Below are 18,683 nucleotides of genomic sequence, written 5' to 3'. Positions count from 1 at the left end.
CCTCACAGTATTTCTTCAAGGCCTCTTGGGGCCTCAGGCAAGGGGACCCCCTCTCCCCTTATCTTTTTGTGGTTATTAGGGAGGCTTTTAACAAAATGCTGTTTAGAGCAGAGTCATGTGGTTTATCGAACGACTTTTCTGTTGCGAACGGAGCTGCCATTAGTCACTTACAGTATGTTGACGACACCTTATTATTTTGCGATGTGGATGTGATGATGGTGGACAACATGTGAAAGGTCATTTTATGCTTCGAAGCAGTGTCAGGCTTGAAGGTCAACATCGACAAGAGTGAGATGTTGGGAATTCATGTTCTGCAAGAGGAGCTTGTTTTCTTGGTTGGGGTCTTTGACTACAAGGTGGGATCATTTCGTTCCACTTACCTTGGCCTTCCCTTATGTATTGGAAAGATGCTGATCCATCTTTGGGACAGGGTAATTGAAAGGATCGAGAAAAAGCTCTTGGCTTGGCAGCGCATGTTTATTTCCTATGGGGGAGACTTACTCTTAAAGCCGCTTTCTTGAATATGCCAATATACTTCATGTCATTTTTCAAATGCCCGCCCAAGGTGGTCGAGGGATTAGGAAAGTTGAGATGGGACTTCTTTTAGAAGGGGGCCAATGTGGGGAAGAAGTTTCATCTCCTTAATTGGGGAGAGGTTTGTAGGTCAATTTCAAAGGGAGGCACAGGGATTAAAAGCTTTAGTGTTATGAATCTCGCTCTTCTCGAGAAATGGCATTGGGGATTCGACGTCGAATTAGGGAGGTTGTGGGGGGAAACAGTAACAAGCAAGTATGGAGTAGTTGAGGGCGAATGGGATGTCAAGCGGTCATCGCTTCATCGTGCCTCTGGTATTTGGAAAGGGATTGCAGCAACCGAACATCTAGTCTGAAGCAGGGTGGCGTTTGCTCTTTGGAACGACTCTCGCATCTGTTTTTGGACGGACATTTGGTGTGGCGACGCGACTCTCTAGGAGGTTTTTCCTAGATTGGCCCTCCTTGCCTTAAACCGTCATATTTTAGTGGTTAGTTACTTCTTTGTTGTGGGAAATGCGGTTGTGTGGAGTCTTCCTTGCCGCCGCAGGAACATGTCTGATGTTGAGGTGACTGATTTTATTGCTCTGTTGGATCTCGTGAAGTACTCAGTCCCATCTTCGGATGATGATTCTTTGATTTGGAGAGTACATCCTTTAGGGAGGTTCTTTGTTCGTTCGTTGGTCCAGGCGATATCCAACACCAATATTCCCACAACCCTTTCTCATCCTTTCCACCATTGGTTCTATGGGGCTCCTCCAAGAGTAGCCGTTTTTATTTGGCTGGTGGGGAGAAAAAGAATCTTGACGATAGATTACCTGCAGCGGAGATCCCCAATTCTTCCCAATATGTCTAATGTGTTGGAAGGACGCGGAGTCTATGGATCATTTGTTCATTCATTGCCCATTTGTTTGGACAGTGTGGGACTACTTTGCGATGCATTTAGCCTGGGTAATGCCAAAGTCGGTGGATGTTCTCCTTTGGGCTTAGCATGGCAGCTTTGTTAAAAAATATGGGAGAATAGCATGGCGGTTGCTCATTATGGCTTCTTCTTTTTTTTTTTTTTTGGCTCATTTGGAAGGAATAGAATGACCGATGCTTTCGGGATAAATGCACCTCCGTTGACGATCTGATTTGGAAAATCATCAACCTTTTGTTGATTTGGGTCCCTGATGTGGATGCAGCTAATGCTATGCTTCATCTTTCATGATGTTGTTTCTTTTTTCTGCTTTGTGTTCTTTTCCTGCCTTGCGGGCTTTTTACTAAATTGTTGTTTCCTCTCAAAAAAAAAGAAAAAAGAAAAAAAAGAAAACAATAAAAAACTTGATTGCAATATAAAGAGTACCGTTATCAAGAGAACAAGATAATTAGAAGTCTAAAAAGAATTTCCAAAAAGTATAAACTCTAGGGACTAAAAAAAGGGTAAAGAAAAGAAAAAAATTGCATTCAAAATTGTGCTAAACCATCAATTTTATATAATTAACATACCAACTTAAACCTAAAACTTATTGCCACCAACTCGATGGACTTCAAAATAATGTTCCCCTCAAAAGCATAAACAATTTCATGTTTTAAAGTCAAAAGTAATAATTACTAATGAAGTCCAAGTTCCTATTGAGGCCTTCAAACAAAATATTTTAACAAGTTTGACATTATTATATAAAGAATCAAATAAACCTTTCAAAATCACATAACGAAACCCTAGAAAAACACAGCTTGAATTCAAGGTTCATGACAAAGAAAAGTTGAGTATAGGTCTTTAAGTTGATATCAAATCCAAACCACTATTACCACTAAATGTGGGTCAGCATGGTCACAACCATTCATAAAAATATTCCAGATAAGTCATAGATCAATTTGGTGTCTTCACTAGTTAAGAGGTAAGAAATCATTAAACAAAACTCCATACTTTAAGATTGAAAAGAAGATCCATCTTCTTATTGGATGGTTTGAAAAAAAAAGCTGCTTGTGATCTGATCTATCTTTGCTGGCCGTCCTCTGGTGTATCTGTGGATTGAACGTAATAGGCGCTGTTTCAGAAACTCCAAAAGTTCGGCTTTTGGGTTTACCAGTAGGGTCTTTAGCTCTGTAAGAGAGTGGCTCCATAGCTGATTTTGGGGTTGTTTTAGCCTTTTCCCTGCTGTATTCTATTTTTCTGTTTCTTCTTTGTTTTTGTTCTCTTTTCTCCTTTTCGGCCTCTTGGCCCTCAATAAAATTCAGTATCTTTCAAAAAAAAAGAGAAGATCCAGCATTTAATCTTCTATAAAAATAAAATAAAACAGTTGACACATTTTAAAGGATTCTTAAAAGCCCCCTCCAATTTCATAACAAAAATTGAAAGCCATCTGAAACTTCAAAAGGAAGAGAACAAGTATAGTTTGAATTGTAAATTGGGATTCAAATCATAAATTGCAGAATTCAAAACATAGCATCGTAGGATTCATTAAAAAAAGGGATTCAAATCTTATTTTTTTCCTTCTTTCTTTTTGAAATCGGGATTCAAACCGTTTTTTGCCTAAGATTCAACGTAAATAGTTAGTAGGATTTTGACAACTATGTAGACTATGGTAACCATTTAAATTTTTTTTTCCATAAAAGTGTTGACATATGTATTGATATTGTAAAAATGTGAAAGCATGATATATGACATATGGGGTCATGTTTGACAAGTGACAACCATGTTTGGACGGTTTGCATGTCAGAATGTGTATCTGTGTCAACCTTCATCATTCCACTTGGAAGTGGAGTGTTAGATGTAGTGCACATACTCAGTACAGTTCAGTATGCTGGTAACAGTTCACGGCCTGCCCAAAAGACATGGCTGCACTGGGGCAGGATTAGTTTTTACTTGGTGATAAAATGAAGACCCTCAAGTCAGTGATACTCAGATAAACAATATGTACCTGGTCAACAAGCTCAGTAGATTTGATTCAAGGAAATAGCGAATTGGATATGCAATCACACGATAAATAGTGAAACATAAAATGAGTGCATTGAGTCTAGAAGGAGAAGTGGCAAGGCTGGAAGTAGACATGGAAAGGCTCATGATCATGTGGGGTGAAACTTTCTCCCATTCTTGCTTAAAGGAATAGAGATTGGGGATTGTTGGAATTAGGTGTATCAAGTATTTCTTCATCATCCTCTATTCTTATCAATGGCTCCTTGCTTGGTTATTTCAAAAGCTCTAGAGGCTTGAGGTCCACTTGTATTCTTCATTTTAGCTGGAACCCCTCACTTCGATTCTTTGGAGAGTGGCATATCTCAATTTATCAAGGCCTTGAGGTGGGTAATGCGGAAGGCCTTGAGGCGGTAATGTAGCATTTATATATATATATATATATATATATATATATATATATATATATATATATATATATATATATATATATATATATATATATATATATATATTTGAGAGATGGCGACAATTTTATTAAGCCGAAGCAAAAGGAAAACACAAAGAACAACCCATAGCTACCGACCTGACTATAATCCAAGAAAATGAAGATTACAATCCTGATAGTTAGAAACATTGATAGCCCATTCTATTACTAGCAATCTGGCCCTTTGAGAAGTGCCCTCTGCTAACTTAGATTCATTGCTGAAACACCTCGCATTCCTCTCTTCCCACACAACCCACCATACTGTGAGTATTCACATTCTCCATAATGTCTTCTTCCCCTTTCCCAATCCTACTCCATGCCAAGCGATAAAAAGATCTCCTGCCGACATCGGGAGCGAGCTAGGATATCCGCCCAAATCTCCCCAATGGAGGGGCAATGAATAAAAAGGTGGTTGTCCGACTTTGCATCTTTCATACTGCAAAGACATATATTAGGAATGATCATTGCTATTATCCGGAGGTTGTCTATGATTAGGACCTTCTTTCTACCAACTAGCCACCCAAACACGGCTATCTTAGGTGGAACTTGATAGTGCCAAACATACTTCGTATGCTCCTTTGATGGATTACGATTTTTATTATCGCATAGACGAGAATAGAGCGATCAAACTGAAAAGGATCCTGATTTATCCAGTCTTCAATGCATGATATCCAAGGATGAGGAGTCCAAAGCATAGAGATTAATATGATCTAGAAGAGCTGCAAATTCTTCAACCTCCTCATCGCGGAGAAAATGCCTACATGGGGGGCTCCCATATTGTTCTATTTGCAATGGAAGAGAAGCAATCGCTCACTAGGTTAGATGAGTTTCGACCAAGTTGCAAGATGTGGGGGAAATCCGCTTTCAAGGTGGAGGATCCCGCCCAAACGTCTTCCTAAAATCTGATTCTATCACCCTTCCCGAGGGAGAACCCAACACCATCCAAGAATATCGGCTTCACAGATAGCACCGCCTTCCAAAAAGCTGGCATCGACGCTTTATAAAGAGAGGGGTTCATTGTCCACCATCCCTCCTCTGAGCACCCATATTTGCATTTAATGACTTCTTTCCAAAGCGCCATCCTCCTCAAATCTCCAAAGTCATTTCCTGAATAGCGCCATATTCATAATGTGGAGGTCTAATATACCTGCACCACCTTCTACATAAGATTTGCAAACTTCTTTCCAATCCAGTAGGTGAATTTTTTTTTTTTTTCCTCCGCTCCTTGCCACAAGAAGTCGCATGTTAATTTTTCAAGCCTTGAGAGCATAAACGCTGGGCATTTAAATAACGACATAAAGTAAAGAGGCATATTTGATAAGGTTGCCTTAATGAAGGTAATATGCTCACCAATTGAGAGATACCAATTCCTCCATCTAGCGAGCTTCCTTTAGAACCTCTCCACCACCCTATGCCAAAGATGTTTGGCCTATTTTCCAATGTAAAGAGGCAGGCCCACGAAGGTTGCCGAGAGCGATCTCGAAGAGCACCCGAAGATATCGGCCAAAAGCTAGACTTCTTCATTTTCCATGCACAAACCGTACAACCTTTAAGGTGGAAACTATCTCAAAACATTGAATAATTGTTCTCGAAGTGTTCCACCATTTGCACGTTGACATCTCAAAGTAAGAAAGTATCACCTGCAAATTGGAGGTGGGAGATTGGGGTAGGCATACCCTTAATCTTGAAGCCGCTAATAAGACCTTGTCCCTTGGCAAGCATACTTGATAAAGCTTCAGTGACAATAACGGAAAGGAAGTGCGATGACAGATCGCCTTGTTGAAGACCTCTTGAGCTTTTGAAGAAGCCTTTAGGGGATCCATTGAAGAGAATTGAATATCGTGCTGATCCTACGCATTTACCTATCCACCTCTACCATTTCTCCCCACACCTAAGCCGTTACATCATATAATTGAGAAAGTCCCAATCAACGTGATCGCGTGCCTTCTCTAAATCCAGCTTGCACAATACCTTTCAAACACCCTCTATGTCGAGAATGAAGAAATTTGTGAGCAATTAAGGCGCCATCAAGGATTTGACGGCCTGGAACGAAAGTGCTTTGATTTTAAGATATGACGCTTCCTATCACACCTTGTAGACGATTCGCCCAAACCTTAACCAAGATTTTATAAGGCTCTCCAATGAGACTAATAGGTTTAAAATCCTTCAATGATTGTGCACGTGAAATCTTAGGGATAATAGCTAGAAATGTTGCTCCGAGATCAACTGACAATTGGCCCATTTAGAAAAATTTGCCTGTGGAACCCGTAACATCTTCTTTGAGTACATCCCTTTTTTTTTTTTGGGAAAAAGGCCATCGGGAATCTGTCCGGCCCCGAAGCTTTGTCACTCCCTAATGACTCCACGACTTTTGTAACCTCTTCCAACGAGAACGATGCTTCAAGGGAAATAACCTCTTCAGTTGAAAGGCTTTTAAACTGCAAGAAGTCCAATCTCCAGCCTATTCCATCCCTCCCATGATGACAGGTCCTTGTAGAAAAGGACTACTTTGAATTGCTTATCTCTGTCTTCAATTCGTTCCCTGTCAATGATGAAACTGCTAATTTTGTTAATTCTAGCACGAGCGCCACTAATACTGTGAAAGAACCTTGTGTTTTTGTCACCCTTCTTAATCCACATGCTTCGCGAGTGTTGCTGCCATTTAATTTCATCTTCCAAGACCCTAGTTGAATAATCTTGGATAAGCTTGATCCTCTTAGCTTTGTTTCCTAGAGAGAGCTCGCCAACTTCAGCCATAGTGTCAAGGGCTTGCAAATCTAAAAGAATGTGAGCTATATCCAAGGTGTCCCGTATCGGTATCGGTTGGCGTAACGGTGTCTTCCGAAACCGATACGGATACGGGGGCGTAACGGCGATACGGGGGCGTAATGGCCCGTAGCGGCGCAAAATTTTTTTTTTTTGCCAAAAAAATATGGATTAAATTCGGAATATTCTAAGCATTCCAAATATGCATTCATTTATAAATTGGAACATGTTTATGGTGGTGTAACGGTCCACTCTTTGGTTAGAAGTTGTATCGGACTGTCTGATTAATTTTTGAACCAAGTAACCTGAATTTGACTACAAAATTCATATATTTAATTTTCTAAATATCTAATTTATATACTTAACAACTTGATATCATTTCTCCCAATAGTTCTTTTAAAAAAACGAAATTAAATTCAGGTAGATGGCATTGCCAATTTGGGTCTGACTTGGAGGACCAATTTATGCTCCAAATCAGCCTCAAATTCATGCAATTTATTGCCATTATCCTACTCATGAATTGGTGGACATTTATTGGATAGTGAATCATGGAAAAAATCAAAAGGCCCTATTTTAAAAAATAAATGTCCACAAATTAACAATTAAAACTATTCAAACAATTTGATTTTGGCATTGTGAGTTAGCAATTGCAGTCTATAATTTAATTGCTAAATTTTAAGTTAATATATATCTCGTGTACAATTTTTTAAGGCCCGAATTAGGCGGGACTCGGATTGTGAAGTGTAGCACACGTGTCAAAGTTTTTTGGGCCCCACCCGTGATGAATGTGCTATATCCACAGCATCCATCCATTTTGCCAAATAATTTTAGGGCATGAGCCCAAAAATGAGGCACATCCAAAGCTCAGGTGGACTGCACTATAAGAAACAATAATACTTAAACGTTCACTATTAAAAATTTATTGGGGGCTACAAAAGTTTTAGATCAAGCTGACATGTGTGTTTTCCCTTCATCCACGTCAGTGTGACCCAATTAATAGATTAGATTGAAAATAAACATTGCAGTGGACCTGAAGAAATTTTTAATGGTGAGCATTCTATAACCACTGTTTCCTATGGTGTGGTCCACCTGAGATTTAGATATTACTAATTTTTTGGATCCTGACCTAAAATGACGTGGTAAAATGGATGGACGACATGGATAAAATATATACATCATGGTGGGGCCCACTCGGGTCTGATAAGATTGGATGGAAAATAAATGTTATGGTGGGCCGCTGCTATTTTTGGTGTGGTCCAGATGATCTTTGGATATAATTCATTTTTTTGGTAGTGCTCTAAAATGATATCTGAAAATAGATGAACGGTGTAGATATAATAAATACATCATTGTGGAGCTCATGTAACTTTGATCTCCTTCGAACCGTTCGTACATCTCGAAGCTCAAGGAGTGTCAGTGCTCGTCTTAGCGTGACACGTACCTACAGCAGCTGGTGCGTGGTACACCTGCAAATAAAAAAAAGGGAGTGAGAGGGAAACTGAAAAGAAAAAAGAAAAGAAAAAAGAGGGAAAGAAGAGAGAAGAAAAAAGAGGGAAAGAAGAGAGAGAGAGAGAGAGAGAGAGAGAGAGAGAGAGAGAGAGAGAAGAAGAAGGAGAAGAAGAAGACCAAGAAGAAGGCCGCAGCTGTAGCCGCAACCGCAACTGCAGCAGGGCCGTAGCCGCAGCTGCCCGAGAAGAAGAAGAAAAGGAAAAAGAAGAAGAAGAAGAAAAGAAAGGAAAAGGTAAGTTTTTTTTTTTTTTTTTAATAAAAGGCTCATAACAGCCGTTACGGGTCTGTAACGACCGTTATGGCCCGTAACGGCCCCGTAATGGCCATTACGGTCATAGAATTTTGTAACGGCCGTTTCGACCCCGTATCGCGTAACGGTGTCAACCGTTACCGTTACGTTTCGGCCGATATAATCGTATCGTAACGGATACGGGACACCTTGGCTGTATCATCTTCCCTTTTACCCAAATGTACCCTTTTCTAGATTTTAATTTTTTTTTCTTTAAGGAGCTTGAGTTTACGGCATAATTTAAAACCTGCAAACCCCTCAACTTGAAAATAGTCCCACCAATCTTTGACTTGTTGGCAAAAGCCCTCCACTCCACGAGAGTTTGAACCTGAAAGGCTTTGGGCCCCGGTTTTCTTTGTCGATAGCCAACAGAATTGGACAGTGGTCAGAAGCAGGCTTCGGTAAAGTATGTTAAGATATCAGGGGGAACTTCTCTATCCATCCTAGCGAGACGAGGAATCAGTCCAATATGGACATAGCTGGCTTCGATTGACTGTTAGACCATGTAATTTTTCCTCCTTCCAGCGGCAAGTTTGTGAGTTTGTGGAAATCTATCCAGTCGGAAAATGCCCTCATACCACCTTTTAGCCTTCCTCCATTCAGTCCTTCTGAGGTGAAACAAGTGATGTTGAAGTCATTGCCAATACACCACGACCCAATGAATCTGGATCGAGATGCCGATAGCTCCTCCCAGAAGTTCTCTCCTTTCTTCCGCATTTGCTTCACAAATAGAAGTGAGGAGCCAATGAAATCCTGATGTCGTCTCCCCGAGAATTACCAAGACCAAGGCGTTCCATTGCGGTATTGGTGGACGTAATGGTGCCCACCGTTACCGATACGGATACGCCTCGTATCGGCCGATACGGGGTGTGTAACGGTGCAATTTGTTTTTTTTTTTTGGTCAAAAAATTATGGAAATATATCCATTAAATCCGGAATATTCTAAATATTCTAAATATGCATTCATTTATAATTTGGAATATGTTTATGGTGGTGTAACGGTCCACTCTTTGGTGAGAATGCTATATCGGGTTGTCTGATGGATTTATGAACCTGACAACTTCGAATTAATTTCAAACCTTTCATATTTAGTTTTCTAACTATATAATATCTATATAAATTTACTATAATGAATGTAATACCAAAACATCTTATATATTCAACTTTTCCTTTTATTTATAGTGTTAGTGCATTGCATACTTAGTGACTCACATGCATTTTATTTCAATATATAGAGTTTAGGGACTTTTGCATCCTATTATGTAATTCATATACCTAACAATTTGATATCATTTTCCTCCATAAATCTTTAAAAAATTAAAATTAAATCGAGGTAAATAGTGTTGTCGATTCGGGGCTAATTTGGGGACCATTTGATGCCCCAAACTAGCCTCAAATTAATGCAATCTACTGACACTTATCCCACTAATGGATTGGTGGACATTTATTGGACAGTGAAAAATGAAAAATATCAAATGGTCCTATTTAAAAAAACAAGTGTTTGCAAACTAATGGTGAAAATTGTAGGAGTTATTTAAATTTGGGATTGTGACTTAGCAACAATGATCCCAAAATTTAATTGGTTAATTTTGAATTGATATGTACGTCACGTATAAATTTTTAGGGCCATGTACTGGGGTCCACTCAATTTTGTATTATATATCCATGCCATCCATCCATTCTGGCAACTCATTTAAGGGCGTTGGAAAAAAAAAAGGTAAATCCAGATCTTAGGTGGACCGCTAGTGGGCCGGGCGAGCCACCTCGATGTATTTGTATATCAATGCCATCAATATGTTTTGCCAACTCATTTTAAGGCATGATCCAAAAATTCAGGTAGATCTAAATCTTCAGTGGACCACTAGTGAGTATCCCTTTAAAAGTGGGGACCACCTCAATGCATTTGTTGTATATCCATGTGGTCCATCCTTTTTGCTAACTTATTTTAGGGCATGGTCCAAAAAATGAGGCTGATCCAAATCTTAGGTGAACCACAAACTAATGATTTAATTCCCACCATTAAAAATTTCTTAAGACTTTTTTTTTTTTTGGGATCAAGCTGTTATTTGTGTTCTCCCTTCATTAAGGTCAAAGTCTATGTGACCTTATCAAGAGGGTCGATGGAAAATAAACATTATAGTGGACGACATGGATATACTACACATAAATCAAGGTGGGGCCCATGTAACAAAACAGTGCAAGTGCACTGTGTAGCGTGCACAACGAAACATTTTAAAAAAGAAATTTGAAGTGTGTGGCTGTGAAACAACCACGCAGTCCATTTGTTTTTCTAAGACCGAAATGAAAAGAAGAGAGGGAAACCGAAAAGAAAAGAGAGAGAGAGAGAGAGAGAGAGAGAGAGAGAGAGAGCTGCCCGAGAAGAAGATGAAAAGAAAGGCATTTTTTTTTCCTCCCTATTTTTGTAAGGGTTATGACCCGTAACAGTTGTTACGGTACTGTAACAGCCGTTATGGACTGTAACGGCTGTTACGGCCTCGTAACGGCCGTTGTGGGCACAAAAAAGAGTGAGTGGCCGTTATGACCCCGTAACGCGTAACGGTCACGGCCGTTACGGCCTCGTAACAGCCGTTGTGGGCACAAAAAAGAGGGAGTGGCCGTTATGACCCTGTAATGCGTAACGGTCACGGCCGTTACTGAACACCCTGACTAAGACATAAATTCACCACCCCACCAATCTTCCTTAGACCACACCAAAGAATCCTAGGCCACCATCATGCCTCTAGAAGATACTAAAGTGTCAACAGCTACCCAATTCGCTGTTTTGACATCCCATATAATGCCTATCAGTATCTTGTTGAAATTTCAAACTATTGTTTCCTGAAAGGACATGATCTATGCCTTTAATCTTCCGCATTAAGTATTTTTTTAAAATTTATTTTAAAGATGACGAAGATTTTATTAATCAAACAAAAACAGAATGACTACACAGAGAGAGCCGAGCTGCTAAGATAACGAACCATCTACACTCCTATAAAATGAATATTACAACCCTTTAATTTTTCGACATTAGAAGCCCACTCAACTATTAACTACTTCGCCCTTTGAGCTATGGACTCTGCCAGGTTGGTAACACCACTAAAACATCTCCCATTCCTTTCTTCCCACACGGACCACTAGACTGTCAGGAGGGACATTCTCCATAAAGTGGTCCTTTGTTGCCCAATCTTGCTCCTTGCCAAGCCTTTAGAAGCTCTCCTGTTGAATAGAGGAAGGACCAAAGGACTTCGATCCGAGCTAGAATTTCTTGCCAAATCTGATTGATAAAAGTACAGTGTACAAATAGGTGGTCTACCGATTCTTCGTTTGCGATGCTAGCATAGACAGACGTTTGTGATAATCATACCCCTTTTACACAAGTTGTCCATTGTGAGAACCTTCTTGCTAACCAACCATCCAAAGGCCGCTATCTTGGGCGGGACTCAGTATTTCCATACATGATCTGTCAATGCTTGTTCTCTTGTCGAGAAATCCTTGCCAATAAATTCTTAGAAAGACTTTACCGAAAATTCAGAAGATTTATCAATTCTTCAAACTAATCTATTTGCACTGGGCTGGTCCGGTTGGCAATTACAGATGCGATTAAGAAGGGCCACTTATTCTTCAACCTCCTCATCCTGTAGATATCTTATGCACAGAGGATTCCACACAACTTCTCCCCCAACTACAGAGTAACATCCGCTACTGCAATGGACTGATTTGGGGCGAGACGGAAGCTATGCAGGAACTCCTCTTTCAATTCTGCATGTCCCACCCAAATGTCTTCCCAAAGGCGAGTGCTTTCGCCATTCCCTATTGCAATACCAAATGCTTTCAGAACCTCCTTTATGGATACCATACGTCTCCAAAGAGCTGATGCTCTATAGTTGGATGAGTCCTTGGTCCACCAATTTCCCTTTGAGCGCCCATACTTACTTTTGATAATCATATTCCAAAGAGTCCCATTCTCGGTCCCTAGCTTCCAACTCCACTTGCCTAACAGAGCTCGGTTCATACTTTTGAGATCTTTTACGCCTTCCCCACCTTCTTGGACATGCTTGCACACTTCCTTCCAATCGACCAAGTGGAATTTCTTCTTCTCTTCCATCCCATGCCATAGGAAGTCACGTCTTAACTTTTCTAGTGTTGCCAGTATCGAAGCCAGGCATTTGAACACTGACATGAAGTATAGGGGGAGATTCGAAAGCGCTACCTTTATTAGAGTGATATGTCCGCCTAGGGATAAGTATCTACATTTCCATCTTGCTAGGTGCATCTTGAACCTGTCAATAACCTTATCCCACAAAGACTTTGGGGGCTTCCCAATACACTACGGAAGGCCAACGAATGTAGTTGGGAGACGTCCTGTTGAACAAGCAAAGATCTTCATCTGCCTTTTGCATTAAGTCTTTAATCTGCCCTCCTTTTCATTTGCATCCCATCCCCCCAACATTCCAAGATAAGATCTTCATCTAGGAACTGACCTACCCCTCCTTCCCAATCTTTCGCTCTCAACAAGATCCCTAGAGATGCTAGTGAGGGGCGGGCAGAGGAATTTTTCAGTAAAGCAAAGGTGCTAGTGGTGGAATGGCTTAAAGTGTCAAAGGAGGATTTCCATTTGCCCGATTTATGGGCTGCTTTGTAGTATCTTCTTCTTCTTCCATGTTGCTTCTAGATGGTCTTCTTGGGAGAACGTAGACAGATCTTGGCTCGACCACAATCTTTCTTAATAAAGTTTTTTACCATTCCAAAAAAATAAAAATTAAAAATCCCAGTGGCGGCGGCTAAAATGTTGGAACATATGCAAGGGAATTTTCATTGGTAAGGCAATGGAGTAGCATAAGTTTCACCTCATTAGTTTGGAGGGATGTGCAGAAGTTAAAGATGAAAGGACTGGAATAGGAGGAATCAGAGAGAAACCTGGCACTTCTTGGAAATGGATTTTGAGAGGAGTCGAATGCTTAATGCAAGGAGGTTATCGCAATGAAGTGTGGTGAAGAGGAAGGTTGGTTTTCATGCATGGTGACTAGAAGCAAAGGCTCATAGCTCTTGAAGCTGGTAAGTAAATTGGGAGTTGCTACAATTAGAATATTGAGCTTTGGTGAAACCTCATTGACAATGAGTTTGAGAACTTTATGGGTATGTTTGAATGTGTTGAAAAATCTCTTTATTGATGCATCTTCTCCGAACTTTGAAAATATGGAAAATGAACCCCAAGTGGCAGCCTTCCTAATCCTTTTCGATGGCTTTCTGTGAAGGGAATAGTGAGGCCTTTCTTGGATAGCAATGGGGAACAGAATCTTAATGATGGATAATTTGCGGAAGAATAATGTTTCCACGCCAAACGTCTGTATTCTTATGTTTTGGAATAATGGAGAGAGTCAAATCATATCTTTATCCATTGAAGGTTTGCTAAGGCGGTTTGGAGTAATTTCTTTGGAAATTATGGGGGTCTTATGGATCCTTAATGGTTTGGTGGGAGTTCTTGTCAAGAGCTGGGAACATGGCGTTTCTCATTGGAGGTAAAATTCTGTGGAAAATGGTACCATAGGCCATATGCAATGTCTTATGATGAAGCGGGAACTGGCTAGACCTGAGATAAGGATACTCACAAAAAATGATCTTCTTCATTACTGGAATGTGACCATTCCTTATGGAGAAAAGGGCGGTCAGCAGTGTGTGGAAGCCACCTCCTTTGGGGTTTTTGAAACTCAATTTTGATGGTTACTCTCCTAGGAAGTTACCAGGTTTTCTAGTTTGGGAGGGATCCTGAGAAATGATGGGGGTGAAATTCTAAGGGCCCAGTGAGGTGGGAACATGAAGTGGAATCATGGCCTTAAGGGAGGCGCTTTGTATTTGGATTGCCTCATAATATGGCAATCTTGTTATCAAGGGTGATTCTCATAATACAATTGAGTGGTCCTTGGAAATACGTTTCTTGTATAAGCCAAAATTAGGTCTATTTTGGTCAATTGGTTTTTTTTTTTTTTTGTTTGTTTGTTTGTTTTCCTAATTTCCTGAGGTAGGCTAATGAAACTGCTTATTCCGTTGCTAAAGATGGAGTGATAAGAGGATCACTCTAGATCGGCTCTGTTGCTGCTTTCCTAATTTTGTTTTGTTTTCTTCTCTTTAATATTTAGCTTGATCCTTTTGACTTCGGAGTAATAATTAAAGCAGAAAATGATTTGGGATTTTCATAATCATCATCATCATCATTGAAAGATATGAGATTTGCAATATTAATAGGGAAGTTTTGAAAACAGTTTATGGTGCTTATTTTTTTAGCAGCATTTTTTTTTTTCTTGCTTATTATGATTTTAGTGTTTGTTAATGCATACCCCTTTGCTCCCTTGACAGCTCTACAAGACCAGGGAGGAGAAATACCTCCTCGACTTACAGCGGGTTAATGGGCCACAGTTTCTATTCCTTGATCTCTGTGCCGCATTCCTTGCACAGCTTCGGGTCCTCTAATGTTCTGGTTTTAATTGTAGTTCTTTGAGCCTGTTTCTCATGATGCTGAAAACCATAACCTACTTGTGCATAATGCTGTATGCTGTAAATTATTTACCGAGTCTCATGGGTTTTGTTCTGCTTTTATCTTTTTCTTTCTGCACTCTTTGTAGTGTTTGAATTAAGAACCCATAGCAGGTGAGCCATCTTAGGCCATCACTGTTGCTCTGTGGTGGACACAGCAACTAGTCCGGAGCTGCTGAGCTGGACACTCCTTCCCTTGGAGCTGTGGTAAGTTGGCTTCTCCAAGATTGTATCATGGAATCTGTCTAACAAATTAATCGAATGGTCGTATGCCAATTTTCTTATTTTCTTCTCTATTTGCTTTTTTTTTTTTTCCTTTTTCTTTTGTTATTAGCGCCCCTTGATTAAAAAAAAAGGGGGGGTCATTTGATACTTCCACAGACTATGCTTGATATGCAGGCGCTGAGAGTTGTATGCATGTATAGTAACTCAAATCAAACTGCATAAACTTTTGGGTTCAATGTAACTGAGTAACAATTCCCAAATCAGAATCGTTTGCAAATCCTAGCTTCACACCTTACTGTTAGCCACACCTGTACACACCCCATTGTTAGTACACACCTCACCGTTAGCCACACCCCACTTGGGAATCAATACCAAGACCTTAGTGTTGAAACGAAGTTCTCTTTACTCAGTCTACCACTTGAGCTACATGGATCGGTGTATTGAACTCTTTTTTCCTTTATAGAACTGTTGGGTATTTTCACCAATCCGATAGTTATAGTATTATTAAATAATAAGTTTAATTTTTGGTTTATGATATGATCTAAAATGGGACTCATAATTTGGGCAGTTTAATTTGAAGTACTTGTATGCCATGTATACACTTTCTCAGTGCCCGTGTATCATCCAATATACTTCACCACTGTGTCAAGGTTCTCCTCGTTGCATGCACTATTGGTTATTAGTTGGAAATTCTCATTTCACCTATTGGAAGAATCTGGTTTCTATGTTACACCACAATTACAGTGCCACAGTAGCAGCCCTATGGGGATCGTGTGAGACTCACCTTGAGTTCAGACAGTGCAAGTAGTGGGACCCACTGTAAATGGGTTATAACCTGAACTGGTCCTGTAAATGGGTCATAATCTGAAAATTACACTTAAAACTGTGGTCGTACCTTGTAGATTGGTGTGCATGTAGTAGACCGTCAATATCTCCAAGGAGCAATCAGTCAGTTTGACAACGTCCGTTAATCAGATTTTGGGGATACCACCAACATCTAAATAAGCAGGACCATTGTTGGGTGGTTTGGATTTGAGGTACACGCCCAGTGCCTTCTAAAAATCTGCGTTCTCACTTTTTGGGAACTTCACACACACCCCCACACACACGCCGAAGTGGGCTTTCACCACCTATGGATACGCGAACCCTTGACCGGGTGTTGAAACTCCCGAGAGTCTACCACCCGAGCAAGAGCAAGGATCCACTTTTAGGAAACTTTTGGCTGTACCAAATATCAAGAAATTGCATTATGTTTTACACCAAATCACACTGGTTAATCATGAAATTTCATGGTATTTAGTGCAGCCAAACGCACCTGTTATATATTGGTAACTCAAAAACTTGCAAAATCATTACAAGAACTTGCTCTACCCTTTTTTCTTTTTTAATTCTTGTTTCCTTATCCCTTTTTTTTTTGCAATTTTAAAGTAGTGCATGGCATGGTGTTTTCCACCTCAGTAGTCATGGTTTAGGCTAATCATTTCCCCCTTTAAAAAAATCCCAATTTATGTAGAAAATAACAAGTGGTCGGTTGCATGTGGTGGCCACAGACATTGTGTGGTGTGCAGGTAGAGCAACTTGCGAAACTTAAGTGTTTTATAAGATAATTTTTTATGTTATTTTTTGGAACGTGATAATATTATTAATAAAAGGCCAAAGCCTAAAATTTACAAATATACAAGACGAGGTTTGCACCTCCGGCCAATGCCATCGACCATTCGGTTAAATGGAATTTAGCCCTTCTAAACACCTCTATAACCTGCCCCTAAGGTTTCTAAAACATGGTCTATTCCTTTCAAACTATAGGACCCATATGCCCGCTAAGAGGCTTAACTGCCAAAATTCCTTCCTGATTTTTCCCTCCACTATGCCACATGAGAAAGAAACTATCAATGGGTCTTGGCAACACCCATGCTACACCAAACAACTTGAAAAAATTTATCCTACAATCTCTTTGCAAACGAACAATGTATGGAAGATGATTCAGTAATTCCTCATCTTAAAGGCATAAAAAACAAACATTTTAAAGGATCAACTTGCTCTTGTGAAGATTATTTATTGTTAGCACCTTCTTTCTCCCCACAATCTTTGGAGGAGCATCATAACGCCAATATGCTGTTGGACTATCATCCTCGCTTAGCAATGTATAAGAGGATTTCACTGAAACTTGCCGGACGTATCTTTTGCCCATTTTTTAAGTTTCTTGTCGTGTGCTAAAACAATTCTAAGACATATATAGTGGGCCATGCACAGCATGGCCTAAGCCATGGTATTGAGTTTTGCCATCTCGATATTTCTTCCACATACCTTTGCCGGATTTACGTGTTCTACATTGACTTTTTGAATAAAAATATATATAATTTTCTGAATTTTCTGGCATATTGTGAGATAGGGATAGGCATCTCTCGAGGATGAGAGAATCAATGAGCGGCCTGATATCTCCATGCAGATCCTAGCATGAGATGTGTCAACTGATGAACGCAGTGGATGTAACACACATCAGGTGGGGCCAAAGAACTTGGGTGTCGCATGGTCTTCGTGTGGCAGTTGTTACAGAGGATTTCTATACGTATTAATGTATTTTCTAGGAAGCGGATTGCCTGTTGCACCAGCCACGGGATATTCCCGTGGCACGATGTCACCCAAGGTCCTGGGGCCCACAGTAATACCGTATTGGGATTTCACCACCTATGGATGGTTCGTATTCACCAACCGTACAACCACGTGAATTGTGGAGCAGCAAGGATTATTGCAAGATGGTTCCAAACACGTGGGATTGCATTTTATAAAAGTGGGCCTTATGATTAGCGAACCATGATATTCACATGCACCAAAAATCCTAGCCCTTGATCCAGCGGCATCAGCGCTCCCACTCAACACCACGAAATGCATGTTCTCACATCTCCAACCATTGAAGACATTGGCGGGAATCAAGCAAGCATTTTATATTACAAAATTTCAAAAATCCTTTTCCCCCCCCCATCAATAATATATATGAATGGCCAAGTTGGCCCCTATAAAATTGATAGAGATAAATGTAACATGAACTCAAAAGAGGTAGGAAAGATGGCCGTTGTTGAGTCCGTTGTAGAATTACTACTCCAAAAACTAGCCTTTTTTTTTTTTTTTTTTTGTTAGCTTGTTAGTACCCCTACTGTTAGTTCACACTCCACTGTTAGCCACCCCCGTTAGGGATCGATGCCAAGACCTCAGTGTTGAAACGAGGTATCTTTCACTCAGTCTGCCACTTGAGCTATGGATCAGGGTGTCTCCAAAAACTAGCTGACCCACTCATTCGAGAAGCCATTTTCTTACATGGCGTTGGTGATCAAGTCGTATGGCTGGAGGCGGAATTAAGGTGGATGCAATGCTTCTTGGAAGATGCAGACGCCAAACAAGGAGATAGGAGAGTAAAGAACTGGGTGCGGGATGTGAGAGACGTTGCATACA

General features: G+C 40.2%; 1 protein-coding gene across 2 annotated transcripts in view; it reads left to right on the top strand.

Moving 5' to 3' along the window:
* LOC131245833 (SNF1-related protein kinase catalytic subunit alpha KIN10) overlaps positions 1-15,292 on the top strand; it is a 30,828-nt gene extending 15,536 nt beyond the window's left edge. For both annotated transcript variants that reach the window (XM_058245553.1, XM_058245552.1), the window contains exon 11: positions 14,832-15,292. In XM_058245553.1, coding sequence (XP_058101536.1) covers positions 14,832-14,945 — 114 coding nt within the window. In that variant the 3' untranslated portion in view covers positions 14,946-15,292. The remainder of the gene's footprint in view (positions 1-14,831) is intronic.
* Positions 15,293-18,683: the final 3,391 nt, after the last annotated feature.

Source organism: Magnolia sinica, chromosome 5 (genome assembly GCF_029962835.1).
Source record: "Magnolia sinica isolate HGM2019 chromosome 5, MsV1, whole genome shotgun sequence".
NCBI lineage: Eukaryota > Viridiplantae > Streptophyta > Magnoliopsida > Magnoliales > Magnoliaceae > Magnolia > Magnolia sinica.
The sequence above is the reverse complement of the archived record's forward strand: the minus strand, read 5'-3'. Positions and strand labels throughout refer to the sequence as shown.